Below are 13,053 nucleotides of genomic sequence, written 5' to 3' on the forward strand. Positions count from 1 at the left end.
AAGCATTGCAATCGGATACCAGTGACGAATTCGGAGTAGACCTCTTAGAAACATTTCAAATAAACCTCCCAAACCGGTCAATTGTCCAACAAACCTTCAAGTATAACTTGCGTTTTCTCTACACCGAATATGAAACCAAGTATAACAGTACCCACCAAGTCAGAAGACCTCCTCCCCCTCGAAAACATAGTTTCGCATTTCAAAATGTTTATGATGATCCTGATGCGCAATCCCAATTAGCCAAACTGTACAGCTACAGTACCGACGGGAGGTCGACCTCAGGTATGGTAAGTGAGTTGGATTTATATTTTGATTCACTCTTTTCCTTTAGTGATGAAGGTCCTACTCCCACCTAAAATGACGTCCTCAATTGGTAGGGAACACACGAGAAATATTTTCCCATACTTTCAATGGCCAAGGAGATGTTTTCGGTTCCGACTTCCACTGTCGCCGTCGAGTCCGCTTTCAGTTGTTGATCACGTTTGTTGGATGAATCAAGAAGTAAACTCTCCGCGAGAATATGGAAGTCGTGATGTTACTTGATGATTGGGTCAAAGCTGACGTCAAAGAACAAGAACCTAATTGGGATACTCGTGCGGAGTAAACAGGTGAAGAATTCACCGGGGATAAAGCGTAGGCTAACCGTCAACCGCCGGTCAGGCCAAATAGGTAAGTAAGGTAAGAGAACTACGTGAGCTTTTTCCTTTATTTTTTTTTTTTTCATTTGTTTCAACTTTAAAAATATGCAAATACAATTAAATAATTGTATTTGTATATACTCTAGCCAGTGAAGGAGACGTCTCTATAAAACTAAACCCGAGAAACTTTTGACAATTCTACCATAATTATTGATTGTTAGACTAAACTCAACATTTAAGGTTGAATTGCTAAGGGTGTGTCCTCAATTTAGTTATGTAGAAACATCTCCTTCGCCGACTATGAGTATATACTTATAAATTTATTGTTCAAAACTTTAAGCCTTTTTTTTAAATTTGTAAATAACTTCATTGTAGTCTCGTTGTATTTAAATTTATTGTTTAAGACTTAAGTCTTTAGTGAATTGTAAATTTGTAATTGTTGTAAGTTGTAACTTGTAGAGTTGTAGTCTCATTTAAATACTCCCTCCGTCCCACTTAAAATGAAACATTTAGGAATCGGCACAGGATTTTATGTAGTGTTGTTTTGTGAGTTGATGAGGAGAAAGTAAAGTAAGAGAGATGAAAAAGTAGAGATAGAGTTGTTCCATTTTAGGAAACGTTTCATTTTTAATGGGACAAACAAAAAAGGAAAACGTTTCATTTTTAATGGGACAGAGGGAGTATATATCAATAAAATTGCAATTTTCATCGTGATTGTTTGAATTTTTTACGAAATTTCATAGATAAATAAAGAAGAAAAAGAAAAAAAAAATCAAACCACCGAACCGGCCCGGAACCGGCGATTTTTGCCGAAAACCGGCGGTTTGAACCGGTGCCCGAACCGCCGATTTTTTGAATCGGAACCGCCTAAACCCTTGGTGGACCGGTTCAGGTTCAACATTTTTTTGAACCGTGAACCGCCGGTTCCGAACCGGAACCGTTGTTTTTTTAACCGTGTGCATGCCTAGACATCACAGTTTTGCTGCAAAAAACAGTGTTATGCTTTCAACTGTGCATGGAAAGACATAATAACACCTGTCCCAGTTATTTATGGGGTATTCATATCTCATCTGGGGTGAGGAATGAACAAACTAGGGTTTGTCACGAGATACCTTTCTAATTTAGAATATATTTTTCTCTATCATAATAGATTTAGTAATTAATATTTAGACCGTAACAACATGTGTGCAATATCAGCTAAATATACGCAACATACCACTCGGTATGTATTGTTTCACATGATATTCATTAGTATTTAATGTTTTGCTATATTAAATGGACAATTACAAATTTAAAATCTTATTAAATATTCTAGGTCGTGATAACATTTTTGATGTGGTTAAATTTAAACAAGTGAATCAATAGTGCAAGCATGTTCGACCTTTTGCAACCATTAGCAATACATACCAACTAGAATTGACCATACATAGATATGGTTTTGATGTCCTGAATCCTGATTAATTAATCACAAGATTAATTATAATAGATTGAAAAAGTAGAAAAGAATAAAATAAAATAATTGGAGAAGCTAGAACCCCTATATGAAAATTGGAATTAGGGGAAGAGACAAGTATGGAGCTGGATATGTATTTGTGTGGTGCATTGTTTTGTTGTGATGATTAATGCACACATGTGAGTAGGTGGGTACTTGGTGCTTTGTCTTTGTGGAAAGGTGACAATTTTATTCTCAATTATATTCGAAAATTTATGATACCATAATTAAAATTAAATATATCCATTCACAAGTCTTTTTAGCTCCTTATCACGAAAGAGAGATTAAAAACAAGTTTGCATCGCCGATTTCTGTTTTTGTAACCTTCTTTATGTGCTGTAGTTTACATCAAATATATATAGCTTTTATGATTAGGTTACTCACATACACATGTGAGTTTGTATAACATCGGATCATGTGATCAAATAAAAGGGTACGTATCAGATGTAAGTACTTCCTCCGTCTCAACCAAGTTAACTCAAAATTTTTAGCTACGGAGATTAAGAAATTATGTTGAAAAATATATGAGATGAATAAAGTAGAAAAGATAAAGAGAGGGTAATGTCAATGATGGAATAAAATAAAAGTGATTGGATGTTTTGATTTTTGTCAAAAGAAATAAATGACTCAACTTAATTGGGACATTTTAAAAAAAAATACGACTCAACTTAGTTGAGAAAGATATAATATATGTTTCTAAGTCCTCCAGATTTAATTAAGTGTGATTTTTTTAATCTGTCGTGTATATTATGAAATTAAAGAATGGAATGTTCTAATCAATTGCGTTCCCCACAACAAAAATCTCGATCACATATTTTACTTTATTGATTTAATTTAATTTTTAGTTGTGGAATTAATTTATTGTGTAGGACTGTTACTCGAGTAGGAATCTCTATGGTTTTTGTATTATTCTTACACATTATTATTCTATTAGAACTGCAATACAGTTGTCAGTGATAATTACATTATTGTCTCTTATAGAAAGTAATCGAATATTAATCTCCGCTTCTTTTCTCCGATATTGTATAAATATAAATGATTGTATTTAACATTATTATTTTAACGCATGTGTTTAAGTTAATTACTATGTCGTGATTTTGAATTAAAAACACATAAAATCAGGGTTGAATTTAATGATATTATTTTAAAATAAGTTTTGGTGGGGTGCAAAATCTGCCCATAATTTAGGAGCATCAGTGGATGTACGATGAGAGACAAAATTTGACTAACTGTTGATGGTAAAATTCAGAAGAAGCACGTGATAAGTTTGAGGAAATTAAGAAACAAACAAATTTATATTTTACCTTAATTAATGTTTGGCCGATTGAACTAATCGGATTTTAAAACATACGTATGTAAGATCGATTACAAAATTAATGTACAAATTAAATACGTGTATAAAAAATATACTCCCTTCCTCCCATAGATATAGGCCCTTTAGGATTGGCACGGGTTTTAACGGGTTTTAACGTGTAATTGATAAAGTAAGAGTGATGGTCAAAAGGTTGTTGAAATTGTGTAATTGTGGTAGGACCATAAATGATAAAGTAAAGAGAAGAAGAAAAAAGGTTACCATAAATGGATATGGACTATTTCTGTGGGATGGACGAAAAAGGAAATATGGTCTATTTCTATGGGATCGGAGGGAGTATATATATAGAGGTATATTTATATTTATGAGAGAGAGTGGTGAAGAAAAGTGAGATTTGGGAGTTTTGAAGATGTAAGTGGAGATTTAGGAAAGAATATATGTTTGAAGTAAAAATATTAGCTGTCACAAATCCAAACGCTTCTCACGGGGGATCTCTCTTTGTCTGCTACCCCTCATCTTCTTGTCACCTCTTTCTCAATCTATTCTCTCTAAATAAAAACTTATTTATATTGTAAAAAATAGAGAACAATTGCAAATTATTTGATCGCGATAGGACCTGCATGCTAAAAATAGTAAAAATGGAATGGTACATTTATTCGCGGGTGGATCAAGACGGTAGAATGGGACATTTAATGAACGATGGATACAAAATTATTTTTAGTTATGTGTTTGGTGACTATGAGATGGTGCAAATTATGTCAATAATTGGAGTATTTAAAGGTAAGTAATATCAGTAATGTAAGCTGATTAATGGAATAGAAAATTTGAGCTTGGCTAGTTGGCAGTCATTATGATTTCTTCAATTGATTCATGCATGTATACTATTAACAATGTGGATGTTTGGCTAACCAATCAATCAGAGTAGTAATTGTTTCCAACTCTATTAGAAATTATAGGGATCAGACACCTTAACTAACTAAGGATTTTTTTTTAATTACGGGATGAGAAATGGTCAATTTCTCAAGTAACAGACCAAGATATAAAGAAATACTACTACACAAGATATAGAAAGATTCGAATCAACACTTATCAGTAAATATACCAAAATAGCAATATATGTTAGTAAAACTTACTTATAGCTTTGATACAAGTAATTATAAATGGAGTGCAAACTTTGTCATAAATAAAGGCTTCCATTTGAATCTAAGTGAAGTTAAAGATGATCTATAGCAAGTGGATGGGCATAAATGAGAATAATATAAATGTACACACAAAATTACATCATAATCTCATGTGGTACTCATATAGGAAAAAAACAAGAAAATCATACATCAATATTGCTTGACTGATCATCTCTCTCTACCCACTTATAATTATTTTCCTCTCTCTTTAAAACTAAACCCCTCTTCATATCCATATCCAGGTATCTTCTTCTCAAGTTTCCTCCATGAGCTCTCGAAACAAAAACAAAGCAGCTCTTTATCACAAATTAGAGAAGCTTCGCTCTGCTTCTAATTCTTCTTCTGTAGGTATCACAAATAATTACTACTAGTCATTTATTTTATTGCAATTTTTTTTATTAATCACTTTAATAAATGGAAATAGGTAAATCAAGCATCTATAGTGGTGGATGCATCCAGATATATCCAAGAGTTAAAGGAGAGGGTGGAAACACTAAATCAAGATGTCGCGTCTCTACCAAATTCCACGGTAATAAATTTCGAGATATTTCAGAATATGAGTCACAATTCGTTGACCTTTTGTGATTTGAGATTAAATTCGTTGTCTCAATCCCATATTTCGAAAGGTCAACGAATTGAGACCTATATTCTCAATAAATATCAAACTAAATTATTGAACTCTCACGTTTATACACATAATATAACCTTAATAATTTTATTTAAATTTTGCAGCAGGTGAAAGTGGAAACCCTAGAAAAGGGATTCCTAATTAACGTGTTGTCTGATAAAAACTGCCCCGGTTTGCTTGTTTCGATTCTAGAAGCCTTTGAGGAGTTAGGTCTTGAAGTCCTTGATGCTAGGGTTTCTTGTTCCCATCAATTTCGTCTTGAAGCCGTTAGTGAGGTATAACACTGGCACGCACGTCACATGCTAGTATCGTTTCTTGGAGTTATCTAATCTAAAATGACCTAAATTGTATGCGCGCTTTTCATGTTTTGGTTTATCTATCTTCCCTCTATCAAATGACCCCTAAATATATGCAAATAATACTTTATATATCACATCCTCATTTTAGGAAGATTGTTATTGATTTGAATCTCATGTACAAATGTATATGAAGATTGTTAAAACGTACATGATCAAATAATAAAATCACGTGTGCAACCCGCATAAAATTAAATCGGCCTCTTAATTTGCACCACACACTTTTATATAAGTCTGGTTATTGCCCGCTGACAAAAACTGATTTGTCTTAGTCTATATATACTCCTTCCGTCCGTCACTTATACTCTCATTTTTAATCAGCGCGAGTTTTAAGAAATTGTTGACTTTGTGAAGAAAAATGGGAAAATATATTATTGGAATGTGGATTCTACTTTTATATACAAGTTTAATAATAAAATGTGAGTTTAATGATTTAGTTGAATGGTGAGCATACTTACTAAAAATGGAATAAAGTAAATGAGACTTTAAATCACGGACAACCCAAAACGGCAAAAGGGGACTATAAATCACAGACGAATGGAGTATCTTCTTACTAACCGCACTCACACACAGATTCACATCATTCTTAATAAATATGCTGCATGCATATTATACATTTCAATTGGACGAGGAAGCAAAACAGTCATTAATACCCCCTCTGTCCCTTGTTAAGTGATTCATATTCCTTTTTCGGACATCCTAAGCTAAGTGAATCATTACTTTTTTGTTGTTCCCTCTCTTACTTTTTCATCTATCTTACTTATTTTCTTATATTCCATTGTGAAAAAGAAATGTCTCACTTAATGAGATGTACTTATGATAATGCAATGTACGTATATTTCTTCTAATATTTCATAACTAAATCTGCAGAACGAAGGGCCGTCCGATAGCATAGATGCTCAGGTAGTTAAACGGGCAGTGTTGCAAGCGATTAGGAATTCGAATGATGAACAGCAGGATTAATTAGTTATAAGTTTAATGTAATTTTACTTTTTACTATTAATTGTGTTTCATTTGACTATATGAAAAAAAGAAAGATTCCCATGTTAGTACTTAACAAATGTTCTTGCTGTAAACGAGAAATAAAAATATATATGGAAGAAAATAGAAGTATTGGGCCTGAACTAGAATTGGGCTAATTAGATTAACTAGCTTAGGTTGATACGGAAGCCCAACACTCATTTATATTCTAAATAGCCCATTAAAAAATAGGAAGGCAGTGGGCCACAGTTCTTGCTTGTATGAATTTTGTCTTTGGTTTGTGTTGTTTTGAAGATGTATTGTGCCTCAATTCATGTTTGTCTGCAAATGACGACGATGATATTATATCGACCCTTTTACTCAATTGATTTTTATCAATCTTTTTGAGGTTTGCTTTTTCCTTTTAGTTCCTTACAATATATACTTAGGGATATCATGAGTGCAGTCCATAATCCACGGCCTGATTCGAATAGCCCGTTAAATATAGAAATTTAGGATTGAAAATTTCTAATCTGATAAAATGACAACCCGATTAGCTCACACACATTTAATTAGCCCAGTGGGTTGGGCCTAGATCAAGTATTGTCAATTGTTCAATCTGTTTGACACCTAATTCAATACTCAAACGATTATTTTTATAGTATAAATAACAAAATTAATAATTTTCTTTTTTATTAATAATATTTATTGGGTTTTTATTAATATAATAATAAATAAAATAGAAAAAAATTATTATTCACTATAAGAAATTTTATTTTCTAAAAAATTCTTTAAATTTTCTCAAAATATATTTATGTTTTATTTTTTATTCATACAAAACTTAAATTAGTATTTAACCATATTTGATTTTAACCATATTTCTCAAAATTATCAAAGTTAAATGTTTTATATTCAATAAATATGATTAATTGTCATCATTATGTATTAGATTCATTGCATGTTAATTTTATCGGTAGCAGCCCGATTAGTCAATCTAGCTCGGAACCCAAACCTTTACGGTTAGGATTTAATATTAATAACTCGATAAAAAATTACAATCCGAATGGTAGTATTTTTTATTTGAATTACTCATGGTAGCATTTTGAGCTTTCCATCTTGGCGATCTAATCTGAAATGGATTTGTAAAATGATTCTCTTTCTATGCATGGCTACATATTTTTTGTTTTTTCATTATCTCACACAATGACAATGGATTTGTAAAAATTCTTTTTCTATATATATGAAGTATTAATTATATTTATTAAATATGTCAAGTACCTTCCATTTTTTAAATATTTACATATATTTTGTAATCCTTTGCACTTTGTATTTGCAATATCACTCCAAATTTGGTGATGTAGTATACAAACACACTTACTAGATATTTTCGAGATATTAAAACATATATCGTCCTCCAAAACTGGATTTTTATGAGTCTCTAAATTAAGCTAAGTGAGTAACTATATAGTACTATTTCTTTCCTCATCACTTGTTATTAATAGATGTACAAAGCTAGTTCTTGAAGATAATTGATACGGCACGAGATTTGATATGGATATTGCAATATTGCCGGATCTGCCAACCTATCTTAATTCTTGATTAGTTAGGATTTGATTAGATTTTAATTATTGATTTACTTTCATAATTAGTTAGGATTTGATTTGATTTGTTTCCAAGTTTATGAATATAAGATTATTTTTTATTATAAATAGTAAACACTTCAGATTGAGAGCAGTTTTTCTTAATCTGGACGGTTATTATAAATGGTGGACCAAAAGGTGTAGTTGCTTATAAATATGCAAACTACACTCAAATTTGCATTTTTAATCAAATCTAATTAAATTTAAATAATTCCCAGAAATTGAAGTTGCAAGGTTTGCTTATATTTTAATTTCAATGAAATATAGTACTGCATTCATGGCAACAATAATCATTTTGTAAAGTTGTCATACTTGGATTTTGCTTGGTTTTAGAGAGTAATCTTGCATGGTTTTGATCGCATTTCGTCTATTATCGGATGTGATTATGATTACTTCTCTATTATTTTGGTATTTGACCATTTTGTTAAGAATGTGTAGAAAAAGGTACAAAATATGTGGATGTGCAGCACCCTTGGTTTGAGACAATATTAACTGGAGATTTTGAAGTCCAATCAGCCCCTAATGCATATCAATCTCTTCGTCTTCGAAAGAGCTTCACGTGGGTATCTTGCACGCCTCAATCAGAGTTCGATAGAAGAAGTTATGGCCGTTATAAGAACACTGCGCGTTCCAGAAAATTTCACGCGGCATGGTGAATTAACCACCCGGCCGGGTACGGTGTTCTGCGCGGAAACAGTCAGAAAGTGGTCAAAAATGACCACCCGACCGGGTGAATTTTGCTCTTTTTAATTCCACCCGGCCGGGTACGCTATTTTGGCGTATTTTTATGCCAAAAACGTGATTTTTTTATGGGGGATTAAAAGGAAGAACGCCTAGGTTTCATAATTCAACATTCCACCGCCTACCACACACTCTACACTTCCCCAATAACACTTTGAAGAGAGATTGGAAGATTGAAGACTACAAATCGAGAGATTGGAGTCTCTAATCCATAGAATCATTCCACAGGAGTATCTATTTGCTTTCTTTTTTTATGTATTTGATTGAACCCATTGTTTTTGGTTTTCATGAAGAACATGAGTAGCTAATTTTATTGTGGAGTTTTGGTGAAGACTACAATGGATGTTTGTGATTAATTCAAGGACTTCTTTCGATTGCTTAGCTCTTGTGATTTCTTTGTTCATTCTTGTGCCTTTTCACTTCAATTGCTTAGCTACCAATTGGGTTTGTGTACCTTTATAGTTGTAATCGAGAGATACCTATCCAGGGTTGATAAAAGAGTGAGCATCACTTTGATAATCTGCACTCGAGAGAGGGGAACCTTAGTGAGGGCTTGGGTCTTTTGTTCTATGGAGTTAATCTAAACATATTAGAAGGAGACTTCAATATTAAGGGTTAATCAACGGGGTGAGTACACTCGCGAGGGGGCTCAACCTAGACTAGCGACTTTCCTAGTAATCCTAGAGACATAAAATGGGTAATCGAAGTTGTTGAATCAATCACAATACAATTCCATTGTAGTTCGATCCAAAACTCTCCTCTCCTCTTTGTGGTATCTTTTCACTTGTGTTTAATTCTTCTTGTTACTATTAATTCCTTGTTCGTTGTTATATGCTTATAGTAGTGTTAGAACAAAACCATTGCTCTTTGGATTGTCTAGATAGTAGTCGAAAATTGTTCATGATACTTGAGTTGATACAATCTTGTCTCTGTGGGATACGATACTCTTGCTTACTAATTGCTACACTAGCCTCGTACACTTGCGGGTATTATTTGTGTTAAAATAAGTCGAGTCAAGTTTTTGGTGCCGTTGCCGGGGAAAATTTTGTGTCATTATAGCTTAATATAGTGATAATAATAGAGATTACTAATCTAGATTTTATTTTTATTTTTATTTTTGAGTTCTCTAATCTTTATGTTTGCTTGGGCAGGTTGTATGCACACGCGTTCTAAAGGTCCACCTTTAGAGCCAATCGATCTTGAGATCGAAGCATCCAACAGGAAGAGGAACGCACAGAGGATGTTAAACCAAAGGATTCGGATATCTTCACCCATTCATAGGCGTCTTTCTTCTCCTATTCAGAGAACTCCTTCATCTAGTCCATCTCTATTGCCATCTCCCATACAGTACGGGCAGCAGTCTCCAATTCTGATGGAGAAAAACGAGGAGAATAATCACAATGAGAACAATAATGAGAACAACGAGGAGAATAACAATGAGAACAATAATGTGGAAAATCCCGATCTCGTTGTCCATCAACTTCTTCAGCAAATGGCCAATATGCAAAGGCGTTTGGATGCGCAAAATGTGAGACCAAACCCCGTGCAGAATTTGTTTGCATACAGACGAGTGGCTAACCCACCGATCAACAATAGGGGGATTGCCGCTAACAGCTTTGAATTGAAGCCGGGGTTGATAAACAGGGCAGAAGCACATGCATTTGGTGGAACAGGTTCGGAAGATGCCAACAAGCACTTGACCAAGTTCATACAAATCAGCAACACGGTTAAGGCTAATGGGGTCCCAGATGATCAGATTTGCCTCAGACTATTCCCATTCTCTTTGAAGGACGATGCTAGAGATTGGTACGATAACATGGATCCTAACTCGGTCGCTACTTGGGATGCGATGGTTGAGCTTTTCCTGGATAAATACTACCCACCTAGCGAGGCACTAAAGCGACAAGCAGAAGTCATCTCCTACGCGATGCAGCCTCAGGAGAATATTCAAGAGGCATGGAAGAGATTTAAATATCTGATGAAGAGATGCCCCAACCACGGTTTAAGCCCGGGACAACAAGTCATAAATTTCTACAGAGGAGCCACTCCAGAGGCAGTGCGCGAATTGAATATGAGCGCAGGGGGGTCACTCCTTAGGTTGGGAGAAGAAGAGTCCCTAGAGGTGATTGAAAGGGTAGCTTCCAACGATGATTGATGGAAGAATGAGAGAAGCAAGACCTACAGGGTAGCATCCACGTCGGACATTGACAGGATGGACATGATGTCCAAGCAGCTAAACTTCTTGACAAACAAGCTAGGCTTCATGGGAACAGAGCCAACTGGGCTCGAAATTGAAGATGTGAATTATGTGCATCACGACGGCAACAACATGAATTACAACAACCACCGCCAGAATCAAGGAGGTGGTAACTTCAACAACTTTGGGAACAGGGCACATCCCAACTTGTCCTATTGGAATCCTAACAATTCCCTGCAGCCACCACCGGGATTCCAAGTGTCGAATGGTCAAGTCATTGGGACGAAAAAGAATGAGCTTGGAGATGTCTTGATGGCGTTTATGAAGCAAACAGGAGAGTGTATGGCCAACTCCGATAAGAGGCTGAAACAGGTAGAGATAGAGGTGCAAGACTTAAGCACCCACATGAAGAGTCTTGACAATCAAATGAGTCAGATAACTCAATCTGTGAGTAAATTACATACTCCCGGCCAATTTCCAGGGCAACCAATTGTGAACCCCAAAGATTGTAAGGCGATTCATCTTAGGAGTGGCAGAAACTATGAGGGTCCTTCTATGCCAGAGACCGCAGTTGAAAAGGAAGTCGAAGCTAAGGAAGTGCCAAAAGAAGAGAAAGAAGAAGAGGAGATAGAGGCGGAGTCACCTAATATGTCATCCGAGGTTCAACCCGAGGCAATTGTTCTACCCAAGCCAAAGGAAGTTAAAATTCATTTCCCTCAAGTGGTGCAAAAGAGGAAGTTAGATGAAAAGTTTGCGAAATTTCTTGAGATCTTCAAGAGGGTGCACCTCAACATACCTCTCATTGAGGCTCTCCAACAAATGCCCGACTACCTCAAGTTCTTGAAAGAGATTATGTCCTAGAAGAAGAAGTTGGTTGATTATGAAATCGTGAGCTTGACCGAGAATTGTAGTGCAATCATCCAACAAAAGATGCCGGCAAAGATGAAGGATCCGGGGATCTTCAACATCTCTTGTGTGATCGGGAATGATATGCAAACTAAGGCCTTGTGTGATTTGGGGGCAAGCATAAATCTTATGCCCCTAAGCTTCTTCCGGAAGTTGAAGTTCGGTGTCTTGAAGCCAACTACTATCACTCTTCAAATGGCGGATAAATCCAACAAGTTCCCCAATGGAATCCTAGAGAATGTATTGGTGAGAGTGAATGATTTTATCTTCCTGGTAAACTTTGTAGTTTTGGACATGAAGGAGGATCCAAATGTCCCCCTTATCCTTGGAAGGCCAGTCCTTGCTACGGGGAAGGCTCTAATTGATGTCACTAAGGGAGAACTTACCCTTCGACATGGAAATAAGACGGCCATCCTTTGTATGTTAGATAAGATGAAACGCCAAGAAATGGAAAAATTAATGAGGGTAGAAGCTAAGGCATTGGAGGTTAAAGAATGCAAGGTGGTACAAGAGGCATATGTGAAAGCCAAGGATGATACTAAATTGGCACAAGGTGTATTTATAGAAATTGTTGTTGGGAAAAATGTGAAACATATTTGGTGGAAGAAGCGGTTGAACAAGCTTTATGTGGTTGCACGAGCTAAGACGGTCCCCGATAAAATTGTTAGAGTAAGGTTGGATCGTTGAAACAAAGCTTGCAATGCGTCGAGCCGACGACGATAACCAAAGGCACTATAGGGGAGGTAACCCCTAGTAGGTAACTTTTGATTTGTTTTCGTTTTAGTTTGTCTATTATATAAGTCTCCCTTCTCCACCAACTTTTCAAACTTATTCTTTGCATAGTCTTGAATAAATTTGGGGGGGTGATATGGTGGATAGTGAGCCTTATGAGATAATTTGTTGTTTTTATTTGATTAGTTGTCTTTTGTTGCCTTTTATTTACGTTTTAGGATATTTTTTTTTCTTTGCTTTAGACCTCCGTGAGTTGTTTTGGTTTTGGTT

At 35.1% G+C, this 13,053-nt stretch overlaps 2 protein-coding genes across 3 annotated transcripts; both read left to right on the plus strand.

The window, feature by feature from the left end:
* Nucleotides 1-4,791: 4,791 nt before the first annotated feature.
* On the plus strand, nt 4,792-6,966 carry LOC125219878 (transcription factor bHLH61-like). Of its 2 annotated transcripts, none has more exons than XM_048121965.1 (4): nt 4,792-4,967; nt 5,048-5,152; nt 5,359-5,526; nt 6,478-6,966. In XM_048121965.1, exons 1-4 carry the CDS (start codon nt 4,890-4,892, stop codon nt 6,568-6,570), a joined length of 444 nt encoding a protein of 147 aa, XP_047977922.1. In that variant the 5' UTR covers nt 4,792-4,889; the 3' UTR covers nt 6,571-6,966. The 2 variants fall into 2 exon arrangements, with proteins under 2 accessions (XP_047977922.1, XP_047977921.1); XM_048121964.1 differs by having other exon boundaries at nt 4,799-4,967; nt 5,356-5,526.
* Nucleotides 6,967-12,075: 5,109 nt separating this feature from the next.
* Nucleotides 12,076-12,738, plus strand: LOC125221050. Its single transcript, XM_048123179.1, has one exon. The coding sequence runs from the start codon at nt 12,076-12,078 to the stop codon at nt 12,736-12,738; it is 663 nt and encodes a 220-aa protein (XP_047979136.1).
* Nucleotides 12,739-13,053: the final 315 nt, after the last annotated feature.

This window comes from Salvia hispanica, chromosome 4 (assembly GCF_023119035.1).
Source record: "Salvia hispanica cultivar TCC Black 2014 chromosome 4, UniMelb_Shisp_WGS_1.0, whole genome shotgun sequence".
NCBI classification, from domain to species: domain Eukaryota; kingdom Viridiplantae; phylum Streptophyta; class Magnoliopsida; order Lamiales; family Lamiaceae; genus Salvia; species Salvia hispanica.